The sequence below is a fragment of the Pholis gunnellus genome, assembly GCF_910591455.1.
Source record: "Pholis gunnellus genome assembly, chromosome: 9".
Lineage (NCBI taxonomy): Eukaryota > Metazoa > Chordata > Actinopteri > Perciformes > Pholidae > Pholis > Pholis gunnellus.
Window position 1 is genome coordinate 13,833,935 of NC_136535.1, and position 18,556 is coordinate 13,852,490.

Below are 18,556 nucleotides of genomic sequence, written 5' to 3' on the forward strand. Positions count from 1 at the left end.
AAACCAGCATTTTCTTAAAACAGCAGCAGTTTCATTGTTTCTTTTCTATCGTCTGGTGGCATATTTATAGGGTCATTTTGAGTCCAGATTTGCTGCTGTGTTCATCCGTGTGATTCAACAACAGCCACAAAATTGCCACCCCCGCTGGCGAGAAAGTGAAATTCAATAGAAGAATCCTAATCGAGACGAGCTTTTCTATAAAAATTCAAGACACATGTTCGGACTTAGTGTTTTTATCCAGATTAGAATAATTTCCTTGGAACATCTTATAACAGAAGCAAAAACAAAAACTGGACCGCTCTGAGAATTACCCACATAAATCAAATATAAGGGAGACACAAACACCACACAGCTGATCTGTTGGCTTCCATAGATCTACTGTATTGATTTCTCGGTTCTGGCGATGTGGAATAACAAGTCAAAAGGAGGCGTTTTCTCTCCTGCAGTGTTTTCTCAGCCACTGCCAAGGGCAGGCACTTCACAGCTAGCAGCAGGCAGCGGGGGACAATCACCAGAGGCCAGAGAAAGTGATTTAAGTGTTATGCTACCTGCAGACACAATCTCTGTGTGTCCGTCCGCTGCTTATATTGTCTTTGCTTTTCAGGAAAGTGCCACTTCAACAGGGCTTCTTGTTGCTGCTGGTTTTCGCCAGCTAATATTTGAGTTTTTCGCCATCTTTCTCTCTACTTGTGCTCACTTGCTGTTGTCCCATCTAATCACATTAGAGAGGAAATCACACTCTGTTTTACACCTTCCCTGCTGTGTCGGCTGATAATGTGGTTATTTTTTTCTTCTTCTCTCCTCTGCTGTTCTCTGGCAGAGAAATTACGGTGACGATGACATTAGCTCTTTGACATGCCAGAGTCATAAAATAGTGAAAACCCCACAAAGCACTGCAGTAGTGTAATGAGCGTGGAGTGGAGGAACGGGACAACGGCTGAGTTAACACAGCGCTCAGTGTCGGCTCTGTTCTCAATCCTCTCTTACTCTCTTAAACACACAGTCATGCCCAAAAACACACACACGGACAAACACATTCACAGCGGCCACTATGTGATTCTGTTTTCATTCCTTTGTGTCAAACTACGGTGAGCTCATCTCCCCATCAGGCAGTTTGCTGTGTGTGTGCGCTAATAGCTACCTCCCTTCCTCTTTGACTCTGTTTGCCTCTGTCACACGCACACGCACACGCACACACACACACGCACACACACGCACACACACGCACACACACACACACACACACGCACACGCAATGTACACCCTTCCTCTCTCCATCGCTGACTTACATATACTTCCAACAAGGCTTCTTTTTCTGCTTTATTATCTCACAATCTTTCCCATTATCCACAATCTCTTAAATACACACATGCATAGATTGAGACACACACATACTTACGCACACACACACACATATTCTCAGTGCTTTGTGTGTGTTAATACCCTGTCAGAGGAGATAATAACTGAGTTGGGGATGACAGTGCCTCTGGGAAATCCCCTCCGGGGGTCAGGAGCAGCAGCCGCTGCCCCAGCGCTGCCCCAGCGCTGCCCCAGCGCTGCCCCGGGCCTCGTCTGGTCCTCTCTCGTGTTCAGGCCGCCCTCTCTCTGTTCTCTGCAGACCCCGACCCCTTTTCTCTGGTCTTATAGTCTGCTCCTTGTCTGCATCAGCCTTGATGCTGATGAATGTACCTGGATTCACCTAAACCAAAACACACATATTTGAAAATGCATCTTGCTCTTCATTTTGACCTGTCCTCAGCAACATTGCTCTATTCCAAAAAAACAAACAAAATGCCAGCTTCACATTATTATGTAGATGAGAAAGAAGCTCTTTTGAAGACACAGGCATTTGATTGTCATGTGATTGCTTGCTTAAAAAAGCTGTGAATGCCAAGTGGCAACTTTATAGCTGCACTATATGTAATGTTTAAGGGGTGACAAACCACTCTGAGTATTACCAACCCACTCTGCTGTTCCCCTCGGGTCCTTTAAGCATCTCGTTTTAGTTTTAGTTTTATGACAAACAACTTAACTGTTCTGGTTTAGTACAAACACGCTCATCAGTGTTGTTTCCTGCAGCAAGGAGCTGTTTTTTAAATTCCAAGTGTACAATACTTGCTCAGCACCAAACAGGAGACATGCAAAGTTTGCAACTAGCTGGTGAAGAGTGGGGCATTTAGCATATGAAAGCCAGATATTTCTCTCAAGAGTTGAGCTAAAAGGAGAGGGAGTAAAGGGCAGAAACTTTACGCCCCAATGAATGTTGAACTTCTGAATGTGTAACAACTTAATATGGTGTTAATATGTCAGTGTTGTGCTTACAGCTTGGTCTGCTGCAAGTTTAAGCATTTCTTCTCTCACAATATCAAGTAATGTGTCCTACTCTAAATCTTTCCTTCTTCCTCACTCCCTCAGGTCAGTTGATTGAGCGAGTCCTCCTCTCCTCCATGTTGAATCCTGGTGAACAGTGGCAGACGTACCGTCACCACGGACAACCTCTCAGTCTGGATTACCGGCTTCGCTTCCGCTGTGATTCAAATTACTACGGACCTTTCTGCAACAAGTTCTGCAGGGCCCGCGATGACTTCTTCGGTCACTTCAACTGTGACCCCAGCGGCTCCAAGGTCTGCATGGAGGGCTGGACGGGGCCAGAGTGCAAAGGAGGTGAGAGAAGAAATTTAAATCTGAGGTGTGTTACAGTACACGGCACAATATATCCTGCATAACCCTAATACAACCACAACTAGTTGTTTTTACACTTCAGTTTGTGTCAAATTAAATACATTTTATATATATATATGAGCTTTAAAGGAGCTGCATGGTGGACAGATTTTGTTTACCTTTGGACAGAGCCAAGCTAGCTGTTTCCTCCTGTTTTCTGTCATATTCACTGTACAAACATCAAAGTGGTGTCAATTTTTTTTATCTAACTCTCGACAAGAAAGCTGAGTGCATGTCCCGAAATGTCAAACTATTCCTTTAACACCATTTCTGCATCATCTTGTTGCATTGTAGTGCAATTGGTTAATGAGCTATCTGACCAAAATAAATGCAGACGGGATGTTTATTATGATGGACAACTCACACATGTTTTAAATCTGCCTGGAATGGTAGAAAAATTAATTCAAATTTGTAAAACACAACAGCATAGTTTTCATAACACTCAGCTGTGATATAACGTCATGAATATATTAATATAGCTCATTGAAAAACAACAAATGTGGCCCAAAGTGCTTTACAGGGAAATTGACAATACAATTAAACATACTGAAATGAAACTAAATGGCTTAATAAGCGTAACACACAACAATCAAGCCATTATGTAGTGGCATTAGTAATGGGGGGATTTGAAAGTGTTCATATATGGTGGAGACCTGTAATGTGTTCCACAAACAACAACGTGTGTGGGATTTGAAGTTAATGGACATTAATGGAAAACAAACATTGTAACGGTTCTTTATTCAGGTTTCTGCTCAGTCATTTATATAAAAAAGCTTCACAGGTTGTGCTTGCTTATTGAGTTTCATGTAAAATGTTACATATACTGTATATATTTGGGGAAAATGTTTGCTGCTAGAAAATATTCAGCTAATATTTTCCTCAGGATGACTTGAGGCCACTGGTGAGAAAAAACTGAAAATGTTTTTGCTTTCCATTTATTTTCCTACTATCCCTGGAGGGGGTTTCCTCTGTAGTGATCCTCCCCAAGGTTTGTTAAAAGGTTTTGCCGTGAGGGTGTCCGTTCTGAATTTGACCTCTGAATCCTTTAAAAACTGTTATTGTGATTAAGTGCTGTCAAAATATGCTTGACCGATGAACCAGTGTCATCAGCTTTAATTACTAGATGTGTTGTTTTGGATTCTCTCATACACATGCATGTACTAAGCCTAAAATCAACAAACAGCCCATTGACCAAGTAACGATCGGCCTCATAAGTGTCCTCACTTTTCAAAACTCTTTCGGCCTCTTAAAACTCTGCTGTACATCAGTAATATGCATCAGTTAGCTTCAGTGTGTGTGTGTGTGTGTGTGTGTGTGTGGGGATTATTCTCTCGTCGGTGACTCATCAGCTGGATGACCTCGCTGCGTAACCTCGGAGTGCTGCCATCGTGTTGCGATGGTAAAAATTAATGGAGGAAACCAGAGTGGAAACCATTGGAACCCTGAAGGACACGCGGCTAGTTTACGGACATCCTGCGGCCTTGCCCATCCCTCCGCTGTCTCACTAAATGTGACTTCCTCCTCAGCAGGTCGCTGATTGGACTGCAGAGGTGCAGGAAGTCTGGAAAAATTAGCCAAGGTCCCTCTGTTACCCCCTGCAGGTTACTGACGATGACGAAGTCAAGGGAGTTTTGTCTTGAGTTCTCCATCTGGAAATTTTGAGTAGCTGAACTGTTCAAGTAAATAATCTCACATATATTGAAGTAATATTGAGATTTCGTCGAGGTGATGATCTGGCAGTGATCCAGATCTATTCAGTGTAGATTGCAGGCTTTAATGCCCAGTGACTCAACTGAACGTCACCGTTTCATAGTAACTGTTTCTCTAGTCTCTAATAATTCCCTTTTTGTGTGTTTTGTTTACAGCGGTGTGCAGGCAGGGGTGTCATCAGACCCACGGCTCCTGCACTGCACCTGCAGAATGCAAGTAAGTCCAAGGAACGCGTAATGAAATGTAGTAATTTCAACTGTAGGCACGAGCATAGCAGACACCAGGGCTGAATGATATGTCATTTCAGAATCAATGCCATGATGTACAAAGTAATTTCTACATATTTGTGTCTGGATTTGTGTCTGACATGCTGCAGCAGTAGGTTTGTGATTGCTTGACTCATTTCCTCTTGCCACGCTTCGCTTTCTCTGACTTGCATCAGAGTCATTCTGAAGCTTATATGACATAGTGTGATTATCATGCACTGATGGACTATTTCCACTCTGAAATCACTGCAGTCATTACTGGAGCGACTTTCTTCACAAACTGAACTACTGAAGTTAAAAGCTGCATATAATCTGTGAAATTATGTATTTTAGGAACACAAATGTTTCCAGTCTAGATCTGCCGTAGCAGAAATCAGAGCAAGTTACGAAGCATGCACATAAAATGACTAAAGGCACTGGTTCAGAACGGCTACTATCAATCATATGAAGGTGATACGAGCAAACGATTCTTTGCTCTTCCTCTTCAGGTGTCATTATGGCTGGAAGGGCCCTCTGTGTGACCAGTGTGTAACGTTCCCCGGCTGTGTGTACGGAAGCTGCAGCGAGCCCTGGCAGTGTGTGTGCGACGTCAACTGGGGAGGACTGCTGTGTGACAAAGGTCAGATATGAGACATGGGTTGAAAGTTTTGAAGTAAGAATTATTAATATGTTTCCTTCTTCTGATTAATTCAACATCCCAAACAGACAAAAACTACCAATGTTTTTGTCGACCCAATAATACTATGTGATGAAAAACTGAAAAAAATGTATACTAAGATAAGTGAAAAATCCCAGCTGACAATCAGACCAAACTCACTAGCACCCAATGTGGTGATCCTAATTGGTTTTTATTTTACTGTTAGCATTTAATAGAAACACTGTTTTCCACAACGAAACTCAATAAGTACAGAACTGTGTCATCCACGTAAAGATGAAAGAGGTTTGCATACAATAGTATGTTTGTGTGTGTGTGTGTGTGTGTGTGTGTCAGAGAGAGACAGAGAGAGAAACATTGTGTGTGCAGTATATTAGTTTGTCAGGCGTGGTTCTTCACACACCTTCCCATGCATGGTGTACTGGTCACTCAGAGGATCACTCTGCATGAGATAAGACAGCTCCTTTAGGGCTTCACTCTCTATACTGTAACTTTTCCCACCAGACTGTAGCAAAGTTCCTCCTTTATTGTCCCAGAATATAACAGCACACCTCCCACCTCTGTACCAGTGTGGGAGCTGGGATACGGGAGCCCACGGGACGGTGTATTGTGCAGAGGAAAGGCGATAGCCTTGGGTAAGGTGAATGTGAGCGGGGATGGGCTCTTAGCTAGGTGGGGTCCTAAGATGTTTCTGTGTCTTCCGAAAGAGCTGTTGTGAGACAAAGAGACTATGGGCATGGAGGAGATCATGACAGAAAGCTTTAATCAGCTTCAACACCGGAGACAACAAGCCCTGCAGCTACTGGCCTGCACAGTCAGCACACAGAGCCTGGACGTGGACTTCAGCCTCTGTGCAGTGTGTTTGTGTGTGTGTGTGTGTGTGTGTGTGTTTGTGTGTTTGTGTGTGCGTCAAACTGAAGTGAAGCTGGATCCATCTTCATCCAAATTTGTGTATCTTTTGTTGCCTTTATACTTATTTTATGCTGTTTGGAGCGGTGAACTGAAATATAAACATATATTATAAATATTGCATACTTTAAAATCATACTTTTTTATGACTTCAGATCTGAACTACTGTGGCACCCACCAGCCCTGTAAGAACGGCGGGACCTGCACCAACACGGAGCCAAATGAGTACCACTGTGAGTGCCGGGAAGGTTTCAGAGGACGCAACTGTGACATTGGTGAGTTTGTCTTCACCTTACAGCCACTGTACCAGAAAACTAATTATTCAAATACTGTATGTGGATACAGAAGATAGGAAATGTGAAATGACATCCTGGTTGTTTGTTTACTCAAATGAAAGAGATGCTCATGCAAAAAATGTGATAACATTATGTGGCACAGGTCAAATTCAGCATGTGAAGTATATAAAAATTACTAATGCAAAAATAACTTTATAGACACAAAATATAGGCAAAAATAAATAATATATGTGCAGGGCCTTTACATTTTAAGTAGAGGTAGACACGCTCATCCCAACCAAAGCATGAAGGTGCTGAGCCAGAAGTGGGCAGATCATGAAATACATAAATTCACATCTCACACACTGCGGTGCTCCAACGTCCACTTATTTATTACACCGAGACGTTTCGAGCAAAGCTGCTCTTAATCAGACTAAAGCTGACCATTTTAGAAATAGTCATGATATATATATTATGATGCAATCATGTGACCCGGGTGTCTGAAGTGACATAGAAAAAGCATACATTGCATAGTAGAAACACACCTCTATACACATCTGCACATTATGTATCTATCACACCCGCGTTTATGTACATAAACATAGATGCATACATGGTGTACATCGCTCTACATTCATAAAGTACCAAGTTCTACAGTGTAAGGTGACACTCAATGAACATTCCTGGAAAAAACTGTAAATATATATTTGCAAAAATATATTACGAGGAAGTCAAATCACATCCTAACGTGTCTTTTCATCATCCTCTCCTCTCGTCAGTGGAGCATGCGTGTTTGTCGTCGCCGTGTATGAACGGAGCCACCTGTGTGGAAGACCCAACGGGCTTCAGCTGTACTTGTACCGACGACTGGACCGGACACACCTGCGCTGACGGTGATTGACAACGCTACACACACACACACACACACACACCACAGATGCTCATCACACACACAACACTGAGCTGAGGGGCTGGGCAGTGTGAGATTGTCTGTGATTGGCAGTTATTGGATGAAAGCCAGTCAGTTACTCTAATCAATCAAACAGAGGAAGCTAAATTAGCCTGAACACAAACTGCAATCAGTGGTCTGTCTCGCCCCGTTTCTGGCTTTGTGTGTGTGCGTGAACAGTATTTACACTGCCAAGAAAAGGTGAGTTGGAGCATCTTTAATCAACTCTGTTGATTGACTGTAAAAAGAAGTGAAACTGTGTGTTGATTGTATTTTTGAATCAAGGGCTCATTGTCTAGTGTTCCTCGTTCAGACATGATGTCCTGCAAAGTACATCCAGACTTTGATCCAAATGTGGTGGATTAGAGTTCACAAATGTCAGCAGAGTGCGTCACCTGATCAGACAGGTGTGGCTGCAGCACTGTTGTAAGAGTGGGCTCCCATGTCCACATATTAAAGTGTTGAGTAAAACGAGAAAAACACTGAAGCCCAAATTGCTCCTGATGCAATTAGAAACAATAGAAAAATTACTAGATCTGAAACACAAAGCAGATCCTGATAACAAGGAAGCTACACAAGATGAGAACAAAAGTACAAAAGTTACAAGACTAGCATGCATCAATCACTAGTCTTCTTCCTTGTCGAACTACTCAGTGAATAGCAGCAGCCTTTAATCCCACATGTGAGAATTTGTGCGGCGACATCCTGTTCCCTCGTGATGTGCGTTCATGGGAAAACAATGTTGTTTTGGGACCAAAGTGTCTGCCAAATAAATGTAATGTTATCAGATTGTGTTTGCTCAGCGAGGAAAGTGAGACCAATGCTAAACATTAAGACAATACACACTTGTGTTTAGAACAGGAATGCTATGTTGTTGTTGTTGTTGGCGTTTGTCCTCATCAGTTGTGGTGACATTAGTTTGCTGTACAGTTGCCTGATGTTTCTCCTAAAAATATCCAATACTCGACCGTCTAACTTTGGCCATTACGAAGACTCTGCAACCAGTAACACCAGCTGCCCATAGAAGACAAAGCAATTCTCAGCCACAAAAATGACATTATAGCATGCGATCTGTTCCAAGAAACTTGAACCGCTGTTATACCACATGAGGAACACAGAGCAATTAAGATTTTATTTTGCATCACAGAACTCACAAAGAGTCCTCAGTGTTTATCTTCCGATCGGTGTTTATTTATGTGCACTTTAGTCACTGTCGGTTTTCTGCACTAACCTGAATTCTTCACAGTCACGTAAACAAATAACATGGTTTCTGTGATCAGCGTAAAAGATCTGAGAAACTTAACACAACTAGATTTCTGCCAAAGAAACCTGGTCTCTTGGCCATGTAATGCAAGCACGGGGTTTTATAAGAGTGCAAGAAGAAGACTTAAGACAGAGAAAATAAAGATATATATAGAAGGGTGGTAGGATGAAATAAATAATCATTAATGATAGTGGTGCATCCTTGCATTAAAAATGATTTAATTAAGTTTGACTAAAATAATGATGAAAATTGAAGCAACAAAGATATCCTGACTTTTAATGGAAAGTATGAGTCATGCTCAGAAACACCGGATCATACATTTCCCATGATCCCGATCTCGTAATCCGAGCTATTTTGGATGAAATTGTCGGGGTTCCACATCCACAGAAGAGCGTACACTGCTTTTTTTTCACAGGCTAAGTAGTAAACTTAATTACGAATAAAGTGACCATTCAGTGTAAAAACAACAAAAGTGGAATGTCCCTTTTTAAAGTAGCCTCTAGAAGTCAAAGTCAACTTCTACAGACACATTTGTAAACATCTTCAGTTGGAGGAATATTTTTAAAGACATGCATTGAGTCACAAAGTTTGATCTGTCCACATCTCGATCCCCGAATCACACTTTATTACATTTTGCAGCATCCGTCACACCATGTACGATCTCCCACTTCCATGTTTTCAAACGTGGGTAAAGGTCAAACATGATTTTGGCCGCTAACTAACAACTGAGCTGTCACAACCGCCAGTCATGGGCTCGATCCTGTGGTCTGTCCGTGTGTGTGTGTGTGTGTGTGTGTGTGTGTGTGATAGACTTGTGTAAACAGCAGGTTTGAGCTGTGTGTGTGTGTGTGGCTACAGGTGCGATTGGACCGCACAGGTTATGGTCTGTCAGAGCTGCGTGTGTAAACAAGGGTTCCACGTCTTCTGCTTTCACCTCGATCAGGAGAAACAACGCTGGCATGTCAACACTTTTATTACACAGAGAGAGAGAGAGTAAGAGGAGAGAGGGACAAACAGAGGAATAAAGCACTCGTTTATTTTTGCTCTTGTTATTTGTTGTTGGCTTGATTAACTGTCCATCTATCTCTGTCTCTGTGTGTGTTGTGGGGGTCTCTCTGGGGAATACACAGTGAGAGGATTGTCAGACTTGCAGAGAATGACAACCATAACCACAACACAGCTCTGCTTACAGACTTAGATTTATGTATGTAACCGATCTTAATTAAAGGCTTCTATGTTTGTTATGAATTCCTCGTCTAGTTTTGGGAGACGTGCTGCTAGCTTGGCTGGGTTATTATTGGAGTCAGGGTTCGGGAGGATTGAAAGCGGTTGTTCTGCAGGGTTAGATATGACAAAAGGTTATGAGACAGAGAGCCCTTGACTAAAAGATGTATAGCACAGAGGGAAAAACTATGATGGCACGACTGCACAAATATGCAATGTGTAATAGGAAGTCATGCATGGTTAACCCCTAATATGAGAGCATCTCTCTGTCTGTTTGTGCTCCTCACATTTCTTTATCTGTTTTTAATTCCTCCTCACAGGAGTGGAATCAGGCATGGCAGCCCCATTTTTCTATTAACCCCTTGTCCCTTTTTCCCCACCATCATGCTTCCCTTTATTTAAATTACCTCTTTCCTCCCTCCTCTCTGGGAAAGGTTTGAGGCGACAGCCATGTCCGCGCAGCAGATGATTTCTTTATCACTGTTTGCACAGAAACCAGAGCAGCAGAAAAGAGAATGAAAACACGGACCGCTAAAGCATCCGCATACCAATGCCACAGTTCAGATCACACATGTCCACACGGTGGCATCACACAGACCCATTGAGACACAAAATGTCTCTTTGATATTCACACACACACACACACACACACACACACACACACACACACACACACACACACTCACACAAATTCCCATTACACACTCCAGTTGTTCATGTGCCATATTTTCTCTTCCCAGCTGTGAGGCAGTGTGATCGGAGCCCCTGTGGCCGTGGAGCAACATGTCAGGAGGCTCCTGGAGGTTACCGGTGCCTCTGCCCGCCTGGATGGACCGGCAGGACGTGCCAGCTGGGTCAGTGTCTAAATTGACTTCAGATGACTAAATCAAGACAGGGATAGGCAATAATTCATTATCATCGTTTAGTGAACCCAAACAAAACCATTGGTATAATATTATCTTATGATGTCATTCCACAAACCTCTCTTATTCAAATGAATGATGCTAAATGAAATGAATGACAGTTATTGACCAAATTAGCTACACAAGGTCCATTTAGTAGCTGTTCTCGATGTAGTCACGAAAATGCTCAAATTTAAAGAAAAAGACAGTGTCCACTTGAAGAACTTCTGGTCCATGTCAGCTTCAAAGAGATTCAAAGTTCATTCTTGACCTTGACAAAACAATCTCACCACACGGTCCATTCAGCAGCTGTTCTGGAGCCTTCAATTGGAAATCCAAACTAGTTATTGAGGGTTTTGTTTTGAAAGGTTTAGCCTGATGCATACTGGTGGAACACAGTACACTGGTTTGACAGCAGTTTAATTATTTAGTTTCTGTTCAATTTGCATATATTTTTCTTATAGTGATGTAACATCTGCATTTTACACAGCCTTAAGTAAAAGGAATGTATGCAAAGAAAGAATACTGAGACGCAAATAATGTTTTAAAGATGGAGGATGGAAGAACTATGTGCAACTACTGTACAACTAATCACTAAAATATTACATTTTAACCAAAGACTCAAAGTTGGTGCAAAGGGATCGAATCTGACTGTAATGCTTCAGAAGTTTAGCATACTGGGGTTTTTGTAACCGTGATCATTTTTCATCATTAAAGTCTGTCATGACAGTTGTTTATACAAAGTTCTATTAATGAGAAGATCTGATATTTATCATCCTCAAAGGAATCTATTCATTGGAGTTTTAACACTGATCCTCTAACAAGTTAAATCAATCTGAGCTGTAATTTACAGCTGGTTCCAAAGGCTGTGTTTCAATGAGCAATATGTGATTATGTGTTCCTTTTGAAGGGTAAGATGCTTTTAAAGCACAGATTAAAGAGGCTGAACAGGCCGACGGCATGTTAATTCTCGCATCAAGCCATCCTGACTCAGAATCAGTATTCTCTAAATGCACTGTCACGTCGCTTTGGGCCGCATTCCCTCATACTGACAAGTATACTCCCACAGGGTTGTTGTGTGTGTACAGCAGAGGAAATAGTGTACAGGATCAAGTCACACACACACACACGCACACACACACACACGCAGAGGATACACACAATCCATACAGAGGCTTGCGGGTTATGAAGTTAAAAGTGAGACATATTTCAGGATGACAGCCTCTCCTGCTCCTCGGTGTTACAGTGATCTGTCACTCTGACACTTGATAATCCCCCATAGTTCCACATCACAGGTCAATAGCTCACAGTCACACACACACACACATACACAGTGTTCAAACGCAAGTGATAAAAGTCTTTATAGCCTGAGCCATGAGGCAGAGCATCAGTAGTGCCTCAAATGGGGAAAGGCAATTATACTTTCTATCAGTTCCACTTTTATTAGCCGACTTCTGTCCCTACATATTCTCCAAAGGCTTTTTCCATAGATAAAACACACACACACACACACACACACACACACACACACACACACACACACACACACACACACACACACACACACACACACACACACACACACACACAAACACATACACATTCTTCACCGGTGCTAAATCCTAATAGACCTCTCACTGACTGTAACAGGTTTAGATTACCTATAACTGACTGACTACTTCCTCTTTATTCATTCATTCTTTCTAATCCTCCTCCTCCTGCTATCCGAGCCAAGCCCTCGGGGGTTCCTGGCTTCTTACACTCCCTGTGCGACAGAGGGTGGGAATAGGAGGCACACATACACTTAACAGCAGCAGTGATACAGGAGGGGGGTCTGTGCGGGGAAGATGTAAGAAGATGCTGCAAGGCATTACTTTGGATGTACTGTGCATTCGTAAACATAATATTTGTTAAAGGCAAGCGCTCTGTCTCCAAGTGCTGGTGTGCGTCCTGCTGGCGTCTGCCCAGCGCTTCCCCACTTTACAGTTCAAATCAAGCATCCACTTCAAAATTGAATTGAACAGGTGGCTGAAGATCGTTGGGGCCCAGTAGGAGACATCCAGGATTAGATTCAGTAGTTTTATGGGATGTTTTATCTCATTTCAGTGAGAGGTTTACGGTTTAATTTGTGTAGTTTGAGAGTTTGCAACAAGATGAGAACGGTATTTTGGTTTATTAATAGATTGGGTCAATAGTGGCATTTTGTGGGTCTTTTCACTTAATTTCCTAAATACCAACTGCCAAAACAACAACCTATAAATAATAGTACATATTGTATACTTTGTAATGTTACCGTGTATAGTGATGGCTTTTGCACAATTAACTGAACAATAATACATTTCTGTAAAAGAAATTAATAAAAAATATCCAAATACATATGAGTAGAATACTTCTGCAGAGTATGTTGGCATGGCAATCATGCTGGGTCAAAATACACATTTGCGGTTGAAATGTCGCCATGTCCATTTAGAATTATAGAAACTGAAGTGCTCAGTTCATCTGGTTTAGATCTATCAGAGACATTAGATGTGATGTCTAAAGTAAAGGTGAAATGTTCATCAGATTTTGATTTTTAGAAACTGCTTCTTTCTCCCTTTAGACACCAACGAGTGTGAAATTAATATATGCGTCCACGCCCGCTCTTGTCGCAACCTGATCGGTGGATACCTGTGCGACTGCCTTCCTGGATGGACGGGGCCTAACTGTGACATCAGTGAGTATAAAAGGGAAAGGAAAGGATTTAAAGAAAGAGGAATGATTGTCCTGCAGCCGGTAGAGTAAGATGAAGAGCCTCAGAGGATTGTGTTTAAACAGCAGTTCCCCTGCAGCCCAGAGTCCCTGTGGGCTGGAGATCATTTCACTCAAAGGCCAGTTCAATCAATCTTCTGTCACAGGGAATCACTGCAATACACTCAAAATGTAACACTAACCAAAAAGAGTGTGTGAAGTTTCGTTTTTTTATATCATCTCCTGCATCTCCATTGTGACGTAAAAAATACAATCTGACATCCTGGTTGCACAGTATATACTGCAACATCATTAATCACAGTCTGTTCTCACACAGACATATCAAACCACCGTGTGACAGATTAATATAGTGGTTGTGCTTTCTCTGATTTCTAGGGAACAGCAGCTGTCAGGGTTTGTGTTTGAACGGCGGACGTTGTGAGGTGAGAGTCCCGGCTGTGCTGCTGTTCTCTGTCTGTCTAATGTGCCTGTCCTCTCTGCATATCTCAGCTTCACTGTCTTCCTCTCACTCTCTCACATGCACTGCAGTGACATTGCCACATTGTTTCTATCATTCATTATCTTCAATCGTATGCCTAAATGTTCTCACACAACTCGAGAAACTACGTTTTAATCGCCGTCTCTCTAGAGTGCCCTTTCCCCTTATATAACCGTTACTCACTCTGTTTCACATTTAAATAACCAATAATCTATATACTGTCCCATATAGGACCAGATGTCAGGGTCCAGATGCTTGTGTCCACCTGGTTTCTCTGGGAAATATTGCCAAATTGGTCTGACTCCTTGTGACAGCGCCCCCTGCCTGCATGGAGGACAGTGTGTGGAGCAGGATGGAAGGACCGTCACCTGCAACTGTCCCACTGGATATTCAGGAGTCTTCTGTGAGGTTGGACAACCTTCATAGACGTTAGCTTAAGGCTAGTCTGCTGACCGAAAACATCTTCAATCTGGAAAACATAGAGTGTAATCATAAGAAGAAATGTAAAACAGTAAAACACAAATGAAATAAATGAAAAATTGAAAAATATATATACAATATTATTTTGATATTCTTAATTACATCTTGAAAACACAAAGTAGTTCACATTACTGTATATTTGATGTCATGCTGTTCCAAAGAGACGGACCTAAATATATTTAATGGAATATTAATTGCAAAAAGTGCACCACTAAGGTACATAACACCATTTAAAGGAATACTTCAACCACAAAATGACCATTTGTATGTTACCTTTAATTCTTGAAGAAACTTTTTCTCACATGCTCCCACTGTGAATGTGAATCCAAAAATAGGGGCCGCGTTTAACAATTACAAAACTATATCAAATCATCTGTTTCCAAACTCTCAACAACACAGTATAATCCAAGTCTAATTTTTACAGTGGAATGCTCACTTCTTCCAAAATACTTCCATTTTCGCAAATATCCCTCTAAAAATAACTTTGGTTGACTGTAAATGCAGAAGTGTCTTAGTATGATTTAGACAAAATGCCTGTTTGGAAGTAGTCCACTAAGCTTAAACTGTATAAATGAGATTTGGATTTTACTGCACAAGTGTGAGATGAATAGATGTTGTGATATAAAATTGCTGTTGTTAAACTCAACAAAGTTTGCTTCAAGAGTTTAAAGTAACACGGGTTGAGTCATTGTATTACTCAATTGTATTCCTTTGAAGACTTGGTAAAATGTGAATGAGCACCTTAAAACTTGTCCGGCAGACATTAGGCACGTAGAGATGCTCATACATGAACCCAGAAGATATACAGAGAGATTTAATACATTTAATTTGTTAAACATTTAGGCAGATGTCTTAAATCTACTTAAAGATGCCTGTCAATACTTGCTTTATCACAGATCTGACAAAATGGATGTAACTGCAACTGTTTTGTTTTTTACCATGATTTCAGAAAGCGTTGGATATGTGCAATCCCAACCCTTGCCACAAGGGGGTGCCCTGTCACAGCATGGAGGGCAGGTACTTGTGTGCATGCCCCGAGGGTTACTATGGTAACGAGTGCATGAACCTCAAAAATCCCTGCATTGGTCAACACTGTCCAGGTAAGAAAAATGTGGGTGCGTGCCTTAAAAAGTACAAAATCTCTATGAAGTCTGGTCCGACCTCTCTGTCTCTGCCTCCGTGTCTTGTAGGCGCCATGTCTGACACGACTCACGGGGGGGTCAGCTTCTACATCATCCTGGTAGGCGTCCTAGCTTTAGTGACGGTCTGTGGCTGTGCGGCGTGCGCCTTCATCCTCTCACACTTCCACCGAAAGCGGAAAAAGCAGCAGGCCGTCCCGCAGGAAGAAGGCATCAACAACCAGAGGGAGTTTGTCAACCTCATCAGAAACGTGGACCGTCCCGTGCCCCTCCTGCCTCCTGCCGCCCCACTCGCACACCCTCCGGCCCCTCCTGCCCCAGTCTCACGTTGCTACGAGGAGATTGAACTGACACTGCCGCCCTCCCCAGCACCTTCACACCCGTCTCCGGCACTAAAGCCTTCCCACGGCCCCAAACTGGACATTTCAAACCGGGAGAGGGAGAAGTTGAACCGCTACAACTACACAGACAACCAGGAACTGGAGGCCTGACCGTTGAACCTTTGGGCCTCGGAGGAGCTTTTTTAGTTATATTTCATTCTGTGTTCTTCGCACTCTCTCGCCAACGGGGACCTGTTTCCAGTTTCTTGCACTGTGTCACTGTTGCAGTTATGAAAATGGGGTGACCTTATGACCTTTATGTGCTCGAATAGCACCAGAAAACACCCGAGGAGTGAAGGCTGCTAAGTAAAAGGGTCAACAGTCTAACTGTGTTGTCGTCTTTGACTTCATTAACTACGAGAGGCAGCAGATGCATGATGTTTGACTGACAGACTCATCAGACTCTTGATTTATTCTTGAGGCTTAAAAGACTTGCCTTGGAGTGCCTGAGATACAGTCAAGAGGAAATAGAGAATCATCCGCTGTAGGAGCCTCTCAACCTGTTTCATGATGCCATTTGATTGGGGTTCAGACCTCCATTTCTGTTTGTGACTGAACTCTGAGATCAATGAATAGACGCTTATTTAACACTCAATGTGTGTGTCTGTGTCTGGTCGTGTGTGTGAGAGTGAAAGAGAGAATGTATATTATGAGTGTATGTGGGGGAGAAGGACTGTTTACTTTAAGAAAAAAAAACAAAGTTGATATATGTCAAAGTGGGTGCATACTCCTGCTCTAAAGGCCTTTAAGCCTTTGTTTTAAAACTATACACTGTTGCCTGTATTGTCTTTGTAATACTACAGTTTGTCGAAGATGTATGATTGTTTCATACCTGCGTGTAAAGTAGCTTTTTTGTACATGAATATATTGTACATATTGATGCCCTTTTTGTACTGTGGTTTGGTCTGAAAGTATCACTGTATTGCTTTGCTCTGTTTGTCCCATTTCACTTTCCATTTGGAGCAACCAGCACATGTGGATTGTAATAAAAGTGCATTTACCAACTCTATTTCATTTTTTTATTGCCTTTAATCATTTATTACCGGAGTTACAGTTGCTGCTATGGGAGGTGTCAGCATTGCCACACAGAGATTATTGACTCTTGTCAGCAAGAGTGAAGTGCTTCTCGCCCTTTTTATCTGTGCATAACAAGTGCATGTTTGGAATGCGACGACAAGCTTTGTTGTAAATATTGTCAGAGGCCCAAGCAATGATATTTCACGATGGAGCAATAAGGAATTCATACTGTAGTATTTGTGAAGTTATCATTTGCTCTATATTTATTAGTTTGTAATTCAAGTTAGTTAAAAGCTCAAAAACTGTGCAGGCTCAGTTGTCACAGTCCAACGTCTTTCAACCTCTTAAACCACAGGTTGTTCCATTTGTACAAATGGATGTTGTGCAACCAGCAGTGTGTCTACAGTGACCTTATGGATGCCAAATTTGTAAGGCTGAGGTGTATAAAAATGTGTAAGTGACGCAGAAGTGATACTATATGAAATGATGCAGCCATAGATAATATTTCAGTCTTTAAATATGTCTCTCATTGTAAGCTTAAAAGCAGTTTAAGAACAAATCTACAGAGAAAATCATTGTTTAAAGGGTTAAACAGGGAAGTGGTGTTGGCTTTACATTATAAGAAAAAGGTGCAGCAATAAACAAGACTTAAGGATACAGAGAACCAGCATCACTTTTAAAAGTAATATGACATGATATGAGTACTTCTTACCCTTTCTGATTGTGTGTGTCCACTTCTCAGATGCTATGATAAGCTGTCTTGTTCAAATCACTGTCCCAAAGGAGGATATTTCATGACGGAGCACAGCTCACAGCCACTCACAGTCTCTCTCACTCTCTCTTTCTGACACACAACAATGTTGCTGACAGTGCAGGAAAATAATGGCAAACCACCTGATTGACCCGAGTCTTCCTAGAGAACGACCGTTTAGTTGTGAGAAACTTGTTTGTTGTTGGAAAGTTGGTCAAACTTACAGTACACCCTCTTGTAACCTCAGTGGTGTGTAATTGTAAATTAATTATAATCATTAACTTGGAGTTTCTAAGTGCAACATGTGAGGTATAACAATAAAACAGCTCAAATATACTGTATCTATTCATATAAAACATGTAAAATACAACATACAACATGTACAGTTTGTGGCAGTGTACTGTATGTAAGCTGCAACCCCCTTCATCTATGTGTGTCATGATAATATGTGAAAGGCTGTGAAAGGAAAGGTTTTATGTCGGGCCAGTGTAAAGTGGCTGCAGGGTCACAGCAGTAACAGTTAATGGGCAAATGGATGTGACAAACGTCACCTTTGGCCTGTGCAAAGAGCTGCAGGCTGGAAATGGACACATGCTTCCTGTCACCACCCTGGTCAGGAGGAAACATGGGAAATAAGAGTTTAACACATGCACAAAGTACTCTGGCCCTCTCTACACCTGCTGTATGC

General features: G+C 41.9%; 1 protein-coding gene across 1 annotated transcript in view; it reads left to right on the forward strand.

Moving 5' to 3' along the window:
• LOC306701368 (uncharacterized protein) overlaps positions 1–17,096 on the forward strand; it is a 41,307-nt gene extending 24,211 nt beyond the window's left edge. Inside the window, exons 4-14 of the mRNA XM_079166658.1 lie at positions 2,416–2,664; positions 4,587–4,647; positions 5,186–5,316; positions 6,417–6,536; positions 7,316–7,429; positions 10,714–10,827; positions 13,475–13,588; positions 13,999–14,045; positions 14,333–14,509; positions 15,531–15,681; positions 15,772–17,096. Coding sequence (XP_079022784.1) covers positions 2,416–2,664; positions 4,587–4,647; positions 5,186–5,316; positions 6,417–6,536; positions 7,316–7,429; positions 10,714–10,827; positions 13,475–13,588; positions 13,999–14,045; positions 14,333–14,509; positions 15,531–15,681; positions 15,772–16,211 — 1,718 coding nt within the window. The 3' untranslated portion in view covers positions 16,212–17,096. The remainder of the gene's footprint in view (positions 1–2,415; positions 2,665–4,586; positions 4,648–5,185; positions 5,317–6,416; positions 6,537–7,315; positions 7,430–10,713; positions 10,828–13,474; positions 13,589–13,998; positions 14,046–14,332; positions 14,510–15,530; positions 15,682–15,771) is intronic.
• The last annotated feature ends 1,460 nt before the right edge of the window (positions 17,097–18,556 follow it).